The sequence below is a fragment of the Branchiostoma belcheri genome, unplaced genomic scaffold (genome assembly GCF_001625305.1).
Source record: "Branchiostoma belcheri isolate BF01 breed outbred unplaced genomic scaffold, Haploidv18h27 scaffold4, whole genome shotgun sequence".
In the NCBI taxonomy this organism is placed as follows: domain Eukaryota; kingdom Metazoa; phylum Chordata; class Leptocardii; order Amphioxiformes; family Branchiostomatidae; genus Branchiostoma; species Branchiostoma belcheri.
The window spans coordinates 1,879,730-1,896,833 of record NW_017804020.1 but is presented as its reverse complement, the minus strand read 5'-3'; the positions used below and the strand labels follow the sequence as shown (position 1 = coordinate 1,896,833).

At 41.2% G+C, this 17,104-nt stretch overlaps 1 protein-coding gene across 4 annotated transcripts in view; it reads left to right on the top strand.

The window, feature by feature from the left end:
* Positions 1-17,104, top strand: part of LOC109477022 (cadherin-like and PC-esterase domain-containing protein 1) — a 100,236-nt gene that overhangs the window by 41,308 nt on the left and 41,824 nt on the right. For 2 of the 4 annotated variants that reach the window (XM_019778037.1, XM_019778038.1), the window contains exons 3-15: positions 1,259-1,451; positions 9,054-9,173; positions 9,556-9,623; positions 9,791-9,875; positions 10,578-10,758; positions 11,599-11,776; positions 12,583-12,770; positions 13,049-13,121; positions 13,418-13,453; positions 14,095-14,127; positions 14,880-15,014; positions 15,375-15,479; positions 16,283-16,524. In XM_019778037.1, coding sequence (XP_019633596.1) covers positions 1,259-1,451; positions 9,054-9,173; positions 9,556-9,623; positions 9,791-9,875; positions 10,578-10,758; positions 11,599-11,776; positions 12,583-12,770; positions 13,049-13,121; positions 13,418-13,453; positions 14,095-14,127; positions 14,880-15,014; positions 15,375-15,479; positions 16,283-16,524 — 1,637 coding nt within the window. The remainder of the gene's footprint in view (positions 1-1,258; positions 1,452-9,053; positions 9,174-9,555; positions 9,624-9,790; positions 9,876-10,577; positions 10,759-11,598; positions 11,777-12,582; positions 12,771-13,048; positions 13,122-13,417; positions 13,454-14,094; positions 14,128-14,879; positions 15,015-15,374; positions 15,480-16,282; positions 16,525-17,104) is intronic. The other 2 variants (XM_019778039.1, XM_019778040.1) reach the window with 2 other exon arrangements.

Here is a 17,104-nt window from a genome sequence, read left to right as displayed (position 1 = left end):
TCTCTCTCTCTCTCTCTCTCTCTCTCTCTCTCTCTCTCTCTCTCTCTCTCTCTCTCTCCCATATGACAGTTCAAAGGAGGATGATCAGGGGTTTTAATTCACATTTCATCATTGTTACAATTACACAATAGTTTCAGCAATATATAATTGTTGTTAGAGCCCATCCTCATTCTCATAGAGAGAGATCCCAACAGCTCTAGAATGATAGTTTCTGTTCGGATCAGGATCTCTGCTGGTAGAATACTAATAGTCACTTCATCTTTTACTTTAGAATCTCATGACATGTATGTATAGTACTGTAACAATGAATGGTTATATATTAAGGATATTCCTTATGTTGTTATATTCCTTGTTAGCAACTAGATACGTGCAATAGCGTAGTGAGTAGAGTGCCTGCCTTGAGGTCACAGGTTCAAACCAAATACTACTGAATACAGACTAAAGATAGCCCTAAGTTCATTCAGGTCTCCTAATGTTAAAGGGTTACCATCCATGCAGTCCATTATGATTAGCAAAAGAATCAGAAACAGGCTGCTTTTTATAAGACACAGGTCCGATTTCATCCCTCTCGTCCCAGTGGACCAGATAGTATTGCAGAAAAATGTCCAGGTTAATCTTTAAATAGCTTTATCATAGGATGGTTTTTAACCTTTGGTATGAAGGACAGGGATATGGCAATCACAAGGACATGGCCCATGTCTTAACCATGGGCCTTAATAAAGGTGTCAGGGCTCGAAATACCACCTGCATACACATGTATGGCCTGGCATGTACAGGTCAGTGCAGGTAAAATTGGAGCTGTGCAGTTGTTTCTGATGTCTACCTGCACAGAACAAACACTAGTCAGTATACTGTGTTTATACATTTAGTTGTACATGTGTATTTGGATTTTTATTAGCTGCGTAATCCTTTGACTGTCACCACCATGAAGTGTAAAAAATAATGGCAATGGCATAATAATGATAATAGTTTCTGAACAGTTTTTAGTATGAATCTATGATCCATACGTCCTAAATTCTAAGTGGTTCAGGTGAAACGTGTCTGGTGCAGGTAATTTTAAATGCTACCTGCACCAGTGCAGGTAAGCAGAAAAAAGTATTGTGAGCCCAATGATGTACTGATTCAGAAGCATTTATCTTGGTTGATTTAGATTTTCATAGCATCTATATGCTTATCAAACTCAGATTTTCCCTTAGGAAAACTATAATCATTAACTGTTGTATCTTCATCTTGCGAATCTCATTTTTCTCTTTTCCAGCTGGAGAAGAAAACCCTGGAAAGATTCACCAACCACGACAGGGTCGTGGTCATCAGAGGTCACCCCAAGGTCATTGCCAGAGATCTGTCTTTGTACGAACAAGCATTCCACAAACATGGCTTCTACGTCAGGCTGCCTGCAGGTTTCAGGTCCAACATTACTGGCTTCTCCAACTATTCCTCCAGTTATGAAGGTGAGTCATAATAGAGATATTAAATTATATTATAGAAGATTGATATTTAAGGCATTAAATGCAACTGTGAGGAATTTGTCTGATATTGACATTTACTGCCATTTCTTAGTGTATTTTTGTCATCATTTCGAACATGTTTGAAATAGCCCAAAACAAGCTCTGTGACGAGGCCCTTGGTTTTTTGGTACCAACAATATAGAACCAGCCAACGATACAAAACAATCAGCCATATGCGATTATAAGTCACATTTTTGCCTCACAGCTATCGGTATACTATGGGATAGGGTTGATTCAACTTACATGTACTACTGTACATTAAAAAATGACCGGAAAATTGACTTTGAAAATCCAGTTTTACACTGCCCTTAAATTACATTGGGTGCCTTTAACATTGGAGCTTATCTTACATGTACATTGCTGTTAATTCCTGCACATACTTTGCTGGATTAATTAGGAGTGTGACATATGTCAATAATAATGATGAGAAAACTTTAACTTTGATATTTGTATTCAGTCGAAAATTTCTGGTGAATTAATTTCGTTTTTGATTTGGAGAACAGTTTAACCTTCTTTATATGTGTATGTTTATGCAAATCATTTACTAAAGGGATTTGAAAGATAAACACACCCACTGTGTTTCTGTATCGAATAATACATCAAACATGAAAAGTAGTGAAAGCTTGAGAAATGCATACTGTTACACACCACACATACTGTACTTCTGGGAAAATCCATGGTATTCCAATCTCTAACTGTGTTTAGTAACCGATCATGGGTTCTAACAACAGGTGATGGGCTAATGAGACAGGGAAGGAGACTTGTGGGTGTCCACAGGTGTCTGGTACATGTCCACCGAGCATAGGACAATGTGTGGTATCTTAAAGGCAGGAAAACATGTCTTGAAAAACGTCACGACTGTCTACACCAATGTCTAGCATCATTAAACTGCAGCAGTTTTTTTTTGACAAGTCATGGAATTAAATGGGTCAGGAAAAAAGATCCTGGAAGATGTCACAACTGTCTCGTTCAGTGCCCAGCAAAGTAACAGAATGTTTTACAATTTATGCTATTGAACAGGGAGAAAAAAAACAACAAATCCTGAATGTCTTGTTCAAGGTCCACTTTACCCCACTTTGAAAGATTTCACCAGAAACTCCCGTACAGTTCCAGAACAAGCTGCTAAGGGACCAAACTCACACAACCCTACTTACACAAAAACTATCTGTCACAAGAAAAGGATAAAAATAACAGTTTCAGTACCAAGGTCAGCCACTAGGAGGCTCACATTTGAATTTGACCTTTGTCTTCCTAAGCCCTACCCACATACCAAATATCAATGCAATCCATAAAGGTCTCCTTAAGTTATAGGCTGACCACAACTATGCAGAAACACAGACAGACAGACAGACAGACATAGAGACACATCTAAAACAGCACCTCCATTTTTCACGGAGGTAATGACCATGGAATTGGACAGGGAGAAAAACAAGTCCCGAAAGACGTCACAGCCGTCTTGTCTAATTTCTCTCAGAGTGACAGGGACTGTAACATATCAGCCCAAAGCTCATGTGAAGTAAATGACCTCAGAATATGATCAGGCAGCCTGTCCAAAGGTATTATGGATTTGGGACTACATATACTGGGTGCAGGTGACACATGACAAAATGCAGAGAGGCAAGGTCAACCAAAGTAGTGGCAGTGAAATGTTCACAAACACAGGTCAAGTTTCACTGCAAGATATTTGTAACATTGTCAGAATAGTACAGTGTCAAGTCCAACAGTATTATGAATGTAGGACTATGGAGTACAGGTGACAGATGACAAAATGCAGGGAGGCAAGGTCACCTAAAGTAGTGGCAGTAAACTGTTCACAAACACAGGTCAAGTTTCACTGCAAGATATTTGTAACATTGTCAGAATAGTACAGTGTCAAGTCCAACAGTATTATGAATGTAGGACTATGGAGTACAGGTGACACATGACAAAATGCAGGGAGGCAAGGTCACCCAAAGTAGTGGCAGTGATATGTTCACAAACACAGGTCAAGTTTCTATAAGATATTTGTAACATTGTCAGAATAGTACAGTGTCAAGTCCAACAGTATTATGAATGTAGGACTATGGAGTACAGGTGACACATGACAAAATGCAGGGAGGCAAGGTCACCCAAAGTACATTTGTAGTGGCAGTGATATGTTCACAAACACAGGTCAAGTTTCTATCATCATCATCATCATGTCGGGAGTTGTAGTTCCCGGTCCCAAACCCTCTCTCGCCAGTCCACTTTGTCCGTCATGGCGCTCGCCAGGTACTCCTTTGGAAGACCCACATCAGCAGCCAGCAGGTCTATGATATTTGTAACATAGTCAAAATAGTACAGTGTCAAATAAAAGGTACTAAAAGTGAAATTTTACATCAGTGGTCTCGAAAAATTTGTTGTGGACACACTCACTCAGTCCTGTAACCGCAGGCTGTCTGTCCACAAAAGTTTTCCACCTCTAGATCTGGCAGTTGTCAGTCATTCCGGTCAGTTAGACCAAGTTTTGAACCTCCTTGGTTGGACCACTGTCTCTCCCGACCAATCCTTGATGTCACTGATCCATGCTTGATGGGGGTAACCCTGTGGCCTCTCCCCCTCTGTATTCCCTTGTAGAATGTTATTGGGCAGATGAGCTATTAAAAGTTGTGGTCAAATGTGTATATAATTTATTTAAGGGTTAATGTCCCGCCCCGAGGTGAATATGGTGTGATAAAGCCTTGTCAGTTGCTATAACCACCGAATAAAGCCACCAAGTGAGCGCAGCGAACGAGGTGGCTTTATATGAGGTGGTTATAGCAACTGACAAGGCTTTATCACACCATATTCACCGAGAAAGGGCGGGCCATTAACGCTATTATCATATAGCTTACGCGATAGCCTATCCACACTGATGCAGTGAAGAGTGACACAATGTACAATTTACCCCTTGCACATGCTGAATAGAACATAGAATATTTGTTCCATCTGGAGTCACCTGAGGTCACTGGGGGGTTCACGTTCTATGGCCTTCTATCTGGGTCACAGGCAGGGAACAGGTGTTCTTATGGGAGTCACCCGAGGTCATCGGAACACAACTCAAGTTATTCTTGGATTTTTAAGAAGTAGAGCCCTGTTCTATTGGGTCACCTGAGGTCATATGCGGGTGATTATTCATTTTGTTTAATGTATGGATTGGGATGAATAAATACCCGATTTTGACTCTATTTGTGACATTACGGCGACATAAAGAATGTGGAATGGAGCCTTCTGATTGGTCAACGTCACCCGGCTATATGATAAATGTATGTATTTGATACAATACTAGTAGAAAGGGTTCCTGAAAATCTTCGTCAAAAGTCACAATTTGATACAATGTGTATGTAATTTGAAAACCAAATGAGGTACACATAGATCTAACATAACCATTGTTATTAACTTTTCTTTCCGTTTATTTTCTTTTCTGTGCAGTAATCTATTCAAGTGTACATGTACATTGCAAATTTGCATTATAAATACCTTAAAAAAAGTCCAAGATTGCCATCTTCTTGATATTTCAGTCTGTATACAAGTACTCTCCTATTGTCTATGATGTATTCAAAAACATTTGTCTACTTTGCACTGTTCCCTATACTAACAAAAAGAATCCCATGCTTCAAAGACATGTGTTTACTCTGCAAATGTTCCCTACACTAACACAAGGAATCCAATGCTTCCTGGTAGGACTTTAGTGGACGGGGTGGATTATTATCAGTCTGACTAGAGCCAGGTCTAATGCTCTCCAGACTTCTATCACGTTCAGGAATCCAAATATTTGAAGAGAGTAAGATAGATACATGTAGATGCTGCACATGATTTTATTGATACCAGGGTGACTGAAGTTAGATATTCTATGGACAATCTAGCCTCTACCAGGCTTCAGGGGTGATTACAATTTGTAGAAAAAGTAGAAATTGGCCAGATGCATGTAACATGCCAGGGGCTGCTAAAAGAAGTGGGAGTAGCAAACTGTACTCCTTTTAGCAGACCCCAACGTGTTATCTGTCTTTTCAGCTGCTTCTGAAGTCTGGTAGAGGCTAGGATTGTCCTCTGGGTTGAACTAGTGTGCACACTGTGTACCTAAACCCACAATTAAGTTGAGGTCCAGATTCAAGTCCAGAGGTTTAGGTTGTTCAGGTCCGGACTTGTGAGTACGGACCTGAACCCATGGAATATACAAAATTGCATGTTGGCAACCTTGCACTGTTGTCCAGGCGAAACTGTGGCCACTTAACATGGAGGCCGACACTTGCTTTTGCAATCTATGGAAAGTTTTGGGTAAGTTTGGAGCAAAAAGGGTTTTTTTTTAATAAGTCCGGAACTGGTTCTTGCCTTTCACGTTTTTTTTTACTTGAACCTAAACATTTTCAGTGAACCGGTACACAGCACTGGGTTGAATACTAAAAATGTAGTAGTTAACACACCTACATGTACATATGTACAGCTAGGCAGCTACCCTAGGCAATCCCTCATCACCCCAGGTTTTATCAGCACAGATTGGCTTCATCCATCTTGGTACCAAAATGCCTGCCAACTCCCGTCTTCCTGTGGGAAATCATCTTCATCCATTCTGATTAGGAGCAAAATTCATCCCAGCATCTCTCATGTCCCCCTGCAACACTGGGGGTTTAGATTACAGTAAAAAGACAGTCCATTGACTTAGTAACGTTATAACGTTATAACGTTCCTTCCTTAAGTGGTTTTCGAAGAAACTCAGTTTTCCATAGCTTCCATGGGAGCAATTATGTTAAACTGCACCTATACGTCTTAATAGTTTGTCTGCATATATACAGGGCTTGAAATACATGTATCACCAGCATATGCAGGTTAATGCAGGTAAAATTGGGGCTGTGCAGGTATTTCTGATGTCTACCTACATCTAACCTGTACTTATAATCTCTTTACCATTGCAGTTGACATTGTGTGCCAACACACAGATAATGGTAGAATGGACTGTCCTATATAAAGTTTCTCAATAGGCAGGACTCGATATACTTGAAGCGTGGTGCGATTCAGACTGCAAATAAAACAAGTTTTGAAACACGTTCAATTTAGTATGTGACATGACGGCTGGTCTATGTCATACGGGTATACGTCTATTGGTTCTGTCACAAACTGCCCTTTTGTACAACTGTTCTTGTAAATTGAGGTGTACATGTATAAACATCTAGGACAGATAATACTGTTGAATACAGGAGTAAAAGACCTGTTGGTTGTGATATCATGTTTTGTTACCTCAATTTTTGTTTACATAGCAAGGCTTACTCAAAATCTGAAAATGTAGGAGTCCTGTATTTTTCTCATCCTATCGCATTAAATTTGGAAACTGCACTGCAGAGGATTTCATTCAATCAAAATTTATTTGCTGTGGCCCAAATGTAAAGCAGGTGTGAGGTGTTGTGGTGGAGTGTGTCATCCCTAGCTGCCTACAAGGCCTGACAGACTGGCAATCTGGGACAAACTTAGGTTAAGGAGACCCAGAGGCCCCATCTTCTTGTTCCAACTACTAACCTCAAACACGAACCATGGGTCAGGTTCAAGTTCAGACCATCATTTTTGCTACAGAAGACACTGTGTGTGGAGAATGTACAATGAAGTACACATACAGTACACAATGAAAAACTACATGTAGCATGTCCAGATCACAGAATATCAAATCTGGAAGTCCCACTGCGATACCATAACAATCTGCTAGGGACCCAAAATTTTTATCAGCCCAAGATCTCATATCATCAAGACCAACTCATCTACCAAGTTTCATGACAATCCATTCATAGTTTCTTGAGTTATTGTGCTAAACCAAATACACACACACAAACATGAACAGGTGTTGCTGCAAATGTACTTGGACAAGTATGTCTAGAAATGAAAGTACAGCGGGACAAGAAAATACTAGATTTTGAAAAGAAAGCAATGAACAAATTCTATTACATCAATATCAATCACACTTTTTTATTAGGTGGTTCTTATGAAAAAAAGTTTCCCCAAACCCCCTTTCACAGCCTCCACCTTCCAGATCAGAAAGAGTATTTCTTCCATCTGGAAATGTTCCCCCCAGCCTGGCACAGGTCCATAATATTTGGAGGTGCGGCTTCAGTCCAGGGCATCTTTCATTACCTGTCATATGGAGGAAACGTGTGCTAGAATACTAAACACAAGTTAACTACTTCAGGATGTATGGCAGACTCCACAGTTTTTGTGGGAGACAAGAAGCACATAGTTTATTTCTTCTCTAGAATGAGTTTTGATTCATGGTTTTATTTCAAAGAGATGTGTTACTAAAGGAATCACATTTGAAGGCTGATCTGACCCAGTATTTTGTGCATAAAGATTGAATATTGAACCTGGCAGTTTTTCAATAGTAATCCAGTCGTAGATGGAGTTGTTTGGGAGTTTCTGCTGCAAAATTTAATTTGAAGTCATAGTTTGGTTTCTGCAGTGTCTACTATTTTTATCATTGTACCTGATAAATTTTATTTATATCAAGGATCTGAAAACTGGATCTGAAATGAGAACAAAAATCGACCAGTTGGGATGCTCTTCTTTAACCTTTTGTAGCCTCCATAGCATGCCAAAAACTGGGGGTTTGGGGGGCATTTAGAGTCTTTGGGAGCTTTTTTGTGCTATTTTCTGATTACATATAGACAACATAGCCGGCCTGGTTGAATTACCCCCGTTTTAGAACTGGGCTAATCAGAAAACAGCCGAAGACCACCAAACCCCCAGTTCTATAAGCCTGCTATGGAGGCTAAACCTTTTGCAGGTTAGCCCAATTGGCAGGTTTTTGTAGCAAAGCACTTTGCAGTTAACCGGTTTCTATACTTCATTTGTGATTGACTTTTTTCTACCAGATTTCCCAACCGCAAAGTTCGCTATGTTTCAGTCCAGACTTCCGAGTAATTTCCTATCTACATCCTGAGGTCAATGTCAAAACCACTCCACTATCAGGACTCCGTAGGTGGCCATACCTCTGACTGATAACATTCCGTACAGACAAAAGTCAGACTGAAATTAGGTTAAGCGGCTATGAATATATAGGGAAGCTGTTAGTTTAACGAAAAAATTTGGAACATTATATGATTGCTTGGAATCTAGTTTTATATGGTGGTACCTGAAAGGATTTTCCAAAGGCACCCAGAGTGGTTTCAGAGCAGTAAAATTGGATTTTTAAAGTCAATTTTCATGTCATTTTTGTAATGAAATTTTGTAATTTTTACATGTCAAGTTGAATCAACCTTATTCCATACTGATATCTGTGAGGCAAAATGTGATGTTGCTGATAGAAAAGCTTGCTTTCTTGTTTTGTGGCTCACATAGCTTGTTATGGGGCTATTTCAAATGCTTCAAGTATAAAATTAAGACAAAAATGTGCTAAAATGCCAGTAAATGTCAATGTCAGACAGATTTCCTCGTTCTGAATTTTTTTTTTTGTTCTGCTCATTGCATTCCTGTACTGTTCATCCCAAAGATTGTTTGACTCCTCAACAGGATAAAGTACTAGTCTTCACTGTTTAATTGGAAGTAAAGTTTTCTCTGTCGTTGTTGCAGATGTACAATTGTTTGAAGCGACTGTGGAACAGTCCCAGGATGCCCTGCAGCAGTCCCACCATGCATTGCTGGAGGGGGAGAAGGAAGGGTGGATGGTGCTCTTGTGTATGACTTTCACAGGTCAGTCAATAGACGTACAGGCCATACCAAAACAGTACCCTGATCTGTCTGCTATGAAGAGGGGATATACATTTTACACTGCATTGTGTTTGGATAGGCTATCTACAGTTTCAGATGACAACTTAGAAATGGTCACAAGCAGTGTTCTAGCCAACCTGAATTTTTTGTCGATTTTGTTTGACGTAACACCATATCGACAATCCTAGCTAGGGGGATGCTCCCCCAGGAAAATTTTGAAACCTTGCAACATAATTCTGTTGACGGCAAGAGTCAATGCTGTCTAGAACACTGATAGGATGCATCCAGTTAAATGTTTGTGTTCTTGGGATACACATATTTTTTTCTTGGAACGTTTAAAGAACTTCACAATCTTTCACTGCAGATGGAGACTCTGGTGAAGGCATGTGTCTTCACAAGGCCACATATGGGCACCTCAAACCACATCAGAAGGTAACATGGGCATACTTCACTATTTCAAAGAGAAATAGCAGAATTTAAGGTGGACATAACTAACCTACATGTATCTGCTTACCAGTCTAACTTTCATTGACGCAAACAATGCACCTGTAGCTACAATTATAGTTCTCAGTAATCTAATGATGTACGGTAACTTGCAGGTGAACAGAATCCCAGGTGTGAGGACGACTCTGTGGAGGAAGGACGGGTTCTGCCACACCATGTCAGCAGCCAGGAAGATCCCAGGTGCATCTCTTCCCTAACTGTCCAACAGCAATGAAGCCATGTTTGTTCGGGAGACTAGTTAGGCAGTTTGCAGTTCTTGTATCTGTATCTTGTCCTATGACCACATACATGCATGATGCATTTTGCTAATTGTCTTTTCCCTAATTGCTTTTACCGGTATGTTATAGATTATAAACAGTTGTACTCCAAACATAGATCCATTGGAAGAAAAAAATTAGTGCATACCATCACATTCATGTAGTTGCTACAGCGCCAAATAGTATAGCCTAGCAAACTACTTCTGTTCATTCTTATGGTGACCAGCCCCTCCAACTGTGTCCTGCCACTTGCTACATAATATAATACAACACCATACTAGGGTGTCTGCTTCGCCACTAGTTACCATGGTGACAGCTGTCTGGTCCAGTTCATTGACATTATGTGTTTGGAGAAGAAGAAAATTAAGAAACCAAGCAAAAGCAGTATGTTTTCCTCTGTTTATTCTTATGGTGACCAGCCCCTTCAACTCTGTCCTGCCACTTGCTACATAATATAATACTACACACTAGGGCTTTGCCACTAGTTACCATGGTGACAGCTGTCTGGTCCAGTTCATTGACCTTATATGTTTGGTAGAAGAAGAATTTGAGCAAAAGCAATATGTTTTCCTTGTAAAGAATACAACATTTACATAAAAATTTCCCGATGTCCGTTGTACCCCAGCCCTGCGGAGAAGCCCCCTGGCGCCCATGTGCTGGGTCATGCCCCTGGAGTTTGAGCAGTTCCTGAGCGTGGCTGACGCTGTGGGAGGGGAGGCCAAGTGGGTCTTCAAGTCCATCAACCCCGGAGGAAACATCTACATCCTACAGCCCACCAAGGACAGGGACTATGCCAGGATCAAACAGTAAGGCTACAATTATTGTTGCATAGAAAGGGCTTATAATACAAATGTAAGGTCAACATGTAGCATACTATAGAAACAGGAAGGACTTAAACTGATAAACACAACTTAAAAATATCAAAGCGTATAAGCTTTCAGGCAGCATCCGCCATCTTTCTTCAGCTCCTGACGAGGGCAGTCACCTGAACAAGAGGTTAAAAGGTCAACACATGTACATGTAACATGTTACAGATTACACATGTACAAATTGTATAGCCTGGTTACCTGTTAAGCTACTTAATCTCTTTTGTGCTATTTGTGGAGAGGACAAAGAGATTCAGTGCTCAGTTAAAACATGTTTGGTAACCAGGCTATAAATTATTCCTTGGATGTTTGGTCAACATTGCATAAGAATTTTGCCTGTTGCAAGTGATATCTTTTCTGACACTGCATATCAAAAATATAAGTCATCCTTAAATGTAGCCTGAGTGTCAGCGTTGTTAGCGTTCGTCCGCTCCCCAAGATCCACTCCCCGCTGCCTTAAATGTGCAGTTGTAACCTTAAACAATACGTTCTGCAGGAGTGCTATGCACCCAACATTACGGCTTTCACACAGGCACAGTATGTACTGCCAATGTGCTCATTTTACCCGTCAATTATTCCATTCTCTCTGCATATGTACATACAGGATGAGGAAAGCTTTTCTGACACTACATTTGAAAACTATAAATGTGCAATTATAACCTCAAACGATAAGTTCTACCAAAGTGCAATGCACATGGCATTACGGGTTTTGCATAGGCACAGTGTGTTCTACCAACGTGTTCATTTTACCCATCAATTATTGTTCCACTCTTATCGTAGATACAGGACGAGGAAAGCAGTAGTCCAGCAGTACTTCCCCAACCCTCTGCTGATATTTGGGATGCCGGTCAGCATCCGTGCGTACGTGTTGGTGACCTCTGTCTCTCCCCTCCGTGCCTTCCTGCACTCCGAGGGGCTGGTCAACTACAGACATGACTACCAGAGGAGCTTTAGAAAGGTTGGTCTGCAAAAAGTCTTTTAGTAAGATGAACACCACTGTCACACATTCAGAACCTTCCCCCGAGCACCAACCAACCAAGGTTGGCTGAAGTTCAGGAGCAGTCTGACCTGATCTAGGCCACAATCAAATCAAATTTGAGTTAAATTTGAGTCAAATCTAATCTACTCCAGAATACCAGCCAACCATGGCCACACCCAAATGTTTTTGAGATTTTGAAACTTGACTGGTGAAGCCTAACAGTAGCCAATCTTGACAAATACCAGCCAACCACAGCGGACCTTGCTCCCGAAATACATGTACTCCAAACCATGGTCAGGGGAGTACGGCAGTGTTTGGGAGGCCATATTCAGATATGTGTGACAGAGGCCTAAGCCACAGTCATTCATTTTATTTTGTACACTGTGCCATTGTGTGAAAAATGTTCCTTGTAATCTTTATTTTCATGGTTGGAACAAACCCGATTACTGATTCAGCACCAAGGACAGGCTCTATACCAGAATTCCTGTCCTTGGTGCTGAAATGGTTATCAGGGATGTTGTGCCACCCGCTCTTTCAATTGTGTAAAAACATCCCTAATAGCACTAAGGACAGTAGTGCTTGCATAGAGCCTGTCCTTGGTGCTGAATTAGTAATCAGGTTTGTTCAAACTGCATATATAATGATTGCGTTTAGCTTTGCATAAGGAAAACGTGTTTTTTCTTGCTTCCTTTCTTCTTCTTCAAACAAATAAGGTCAATGACCTGTACCAGACGGTTGTCACCATGGAGAAAGAATTTTCTACCCACACATTTTTTGTCCTTTAGGTCCCCAGCAGAATCTGGTACTTTGGTCAGCTGCGTCAGTACCTGTCCCATAACCACGGTGCCGAGGCAGCGGAGGTGGCCTTCAGGAACATGCAGTCTGTCATCACACAGACCCTACTGGTGTCCGAGTCAGCTCTGGCCGCACACTTTGGGGGGTACTCCGCTAATCCTATGGAGGGACTCTACAAGTAAGTTATGGCATGTTCTTTTATATGTCTATTGTAAACTGAGTGGGGTATGTTGTAGTGGTCAGTAGAATAGACTTGAATTTTTTGTTTGGCTATACCTTTGACCCAGTGTTGACGTCACACTTAAGAGAAGCCACATGACAAGTGTCACTAGGTCAGTCTATTGGAGAAGACTGGATTGACTGGTTAAACAATTTCATGTGTTGGAGCAAGAGTTAACTTTAAACACGTAACTACCAACACAGATGAACATTCATGTTTTTTGTCTTTCCACACAGATGCAAGAACTGTTTTCAGCTCCTGGGGTTTGATCTCATTTACAACTCATCTCTCTACCCAATGGTGTTAGAGGTAGGTGACCATCACATGTGTAATACATGCTTTTGTGAGGATCTGTTAATGGATCCGCAGTCTTAAATTTATCTCTCTTTGTCCCCCTCTATCTGCAGGATGACAATCTAAAACACTGAGCATATATGATGTGATACTACTTAACTATTATACTACAAAAGGATTGTGGGCTACTTTTTGTACATATGTGACACTTTTGGCAAAATTTTTGTCCCTCGTGAGAAGCAAAATTCCATCGACAAATGATGGAAAGATGGACACTGGTACATCTGACTTGTACATCTGTCACCCTTTAGGTCAATGGGCAGCCTCACATGCAGGTCTCTCTGAATGTAAGTTCTCAAATCATGATCTCAGCATAACAGCATGTACTTGACATATACAGTAGGTCAGGGTAGAGACTCCCATTTGGTACAGTAATTCTACCAGTAGAGATTCTGATCAGAGTCTTTGTCAACATATTCGAAACTCTGATCACTATGCTGTTAATGTGTTAGGGTGGTTTCCCATTTACAAATCATGAAAAAAGTCGATCAATTGATCTAACGTGGCTTCAAAGTTGAAAAGTTCTGTCTTTCCTCCTTTTAAGCGAATGTTTTCAAACAATTACAGACTCTGTGAGCAGAATCACTAATTCATCATCATCATCATCTTCCTTCCCACTTAGCCCTCAATATAGAGGATTACTAGCAACTGCACAAAGTTAGTAACTGTGCAAACAAAGGGCAGGATAGGGGTAAACGTGGACAAGTGAAGGAACAGGACAAGTGAAAATTCGTGAAATTTTACCAGATCAGAGCCTCTACCCTGACATATACATGTAGATACCTAACACTTTGCATGGATGCATCAATATCCCATTGCATGTCACTTTGCATGTCATTCATTAACCTATAATCTGCTGCATCATGACTGTAGTTAACTCCTAGCTGCTCATCATGACTGGTATTGTTTCTCCCACACGCTGCAAAAGGAGTTTGAGAATGAAACCACTATAGCACCTCAGGTATGTGAGCTACAGGTTTGACATGTGGTGTTGTAAAAATGGTGATATTTGTGTGACTGCAGTATTAAGTGTGTTTTGATAAACTTTGTAATACTGACTTGCAGAAGTCAGTCCAAATGCTAGCTATCTTCTGTGAACAGCATATCCCTTCTGTTTTTATAGAAAATAGCATTAAAGACTTGTGTGTAACCAGCTGGTTTAAGGTATCTTGCACTGAAAATAAATACTCTGTTTAACAGTAATACATAGTGCAGAATTACATGTACAAAATATGTGTATTTTGTTAACACAAGATATGTTAACAGTGCCATTTGAAATTAACCCTGTTTTTTTTTGCGGTGTTGTGGCCCTTAATTGAAGTCTTGTGCCCTGAACACTTCGCTCTCAAGATGCAATATACATGTTAGATGTCCAATGACAACTGAAGGAATGATTAAAAAAACATCCATTTTTGTACAATGTGCCAACACTTTCACAGCTTGAACTAACCTGATTACTGATTCAGCACCAAGGACAGGCCCTATACAAGAATCCCTGTCCTTGGTGCTGAAATGGTTATCAGGGATGTTTTTACACCTTTGAAAGAGTGGGTGACACAATAAATATAATGATTACAGAAGTAAAACATGTTTGTTTTGCTTTGCTCTTTCTTCTTCTTCTCCAAACAAATAACGTCAATGACCTGTAAAAGATAGTTGTCACCATGCAGAAAAACTTTTCTACTGACACACACTGACAAAAACCTCCCACAGGACGAGGGTTGGGCCAGTAACTCCATCAAGCAGGACGCAGCTGAGGACATGGTGGGGATGCTGTTCTCAGAGCAGCTGGTTGCCATGGAAGTAGCCGACGCCCTGGAGGAACTGGAGCTGAATGTTGGGATACTGGTATGTGTGTGTGTTATGACTCATCATGTACGGTTCTACATGTATGATGAGTTTGCCTTCCACAGGTTCTGTTACTTTTAGTGTTTGTGTGTTAGCAGCTGTTACTCACAGTGTGTTGGTCAGATTTGTTTGGTTCTTGTGATATGGTTAGCAATTGAGGTCTAGATTATGCGAATAATTGTTTTTCATTGTATCTGTGTTTTGGAGTGTTGAAATAAAATATTAGGACACACTCTGGACATCACTGTGCAGTAGGCAGTGGTTAGAATTAATGATTAGTTCTGTAGTGAAAGTATTATCAATACATGTACGTACATATAGTAGACATTTAGTTGTTGTTCTATCAATCCCTCCCTGCAGGGTGTGAACTGCCTGCCCTCCCATGAGTTCTGCCTGACAGAGGAAGACTTGGAGTACATCCTGGACACCAGGAGGGAGACGGTCAACAGGGGCAGCTTCATGCAGGTCAGTGTATCATGCTGATGTGTAGAGCTGGTAGTGTAGATCAGGTGCAGTACTTTCTTGAGTTGCAAGAGGGCACTGCTGCACTGTACAGTAATGTAATGTAATGTAATGTAAGTCCCATAGCCTTCACGGCCGTAGGGGCATCATGACAGCCAGCAACATGTCTGGACTTGTCACGATGACTCCTCAGGCTTATAATCTTGGCGGCGCCTATCTCCTCTCCAAGATTTGGCTGATACAGACGGGGTTCGCCAGGCCTCCGTCCGGGTGAATGATGTAAATCACCATGTGGCATATACAAGACGGAGGTCGCCAGGCCTCCGTCCGGGTGATTTGAAGTGAATCACCAACTCCATACATTAGTGTTTGTACCATCGCACACCGGGGCATGCCCCTACTCTTTTTCGAAAGGTGTGGTGGGATCTTTAACGTGCTCGAGGTGTGGCTCTCCTCAAACACGGGACCTCCAGTTTACGTCCTATCCGAGGGACGTCCCTAGCCGAAGCTAGGTACTCATTTACACCTGAGTGAAGTGAGGAAAATCGTGTAAAGTGCCTTTCCCAAGGGCACAAGATCGGTGACAAGGTGGGGTTCGAACCCACAACCTCTGGGGTGTGAGCCGAACGCGCTACCGACTGCGCCACACGACCCCACGCTAATGGTTTACACCCAAATGTTACAGGAAAAAAGCTGTCAATGAAAGTTTGTGGCAACCTTTTTTGCATGAAAGAAATATGTCCAGAAGCCCTTTTTTACCCTTTTTTCTGCTTCATAATTTGAAGAATTCTTCTGTTTTCCCACAGCTGTATCCTTCTCCAGACAGCGAGAAGTATGCCATCCTTCTGAAGGACCTGAGCAGGTTTGCTGGTGTGGACATGTCGGCACCCAAACCTCTACGTGCCGGCAACCAGAAAATCAAGGACATCCTGGACAACTCCGTACGCCACAACACTCCCATCATGCACAGGCTGGTGTCGGCGCTAGAGCAGGTGTACGCATCGCGGGAAATCGAGCGCCACAGGTTCGCCGAGCTGTCACCTGAAGAGTAAGCCACGGAACATGTTGGAAACCTCGCCCCCCTCCCAAAAGCCGCCATGTTGCCTCCATGTTGTCCATCCACCTCCTCGCAGCTCCGTGTTTTCTGGATTTTTTGTTTGGTTGTTTCTACAGTACAGATCTCTATTAACGTCCCTATTCATGCATTTTATGCAGTTTTACTTTGCTTATTTCTTACACAAAAATTGTATAAAAATGCGTTTGAATTGCAATTAAAAGCCGTGTGAAAGCTGTGTAACATGTGGTTAAAACTCGTGCAAAAGCTTTAAACCGTGTGCAATATATCTGTTACACATAACCACTAGCGATTACACAAACATCTACATACATCTTACATGAGAAATGAACACGATTTAAACAAAAAGTGTACGACTTTTGGACAATTGTATGGCTTTTGCACAAGTTTTAATCAGGAAATGCATGGCTTTTGATTGCATTTTGCACAACTTTTGATTGCGATTTGCAAGTGGGAAGTTATGCAAGACCTGTACTGTACTCCCATTCCCAAGTACCCATGTGTCTGAAAACTCTCTCATTCCCATTCTCTGGAACTCCTTACATATTCCTGG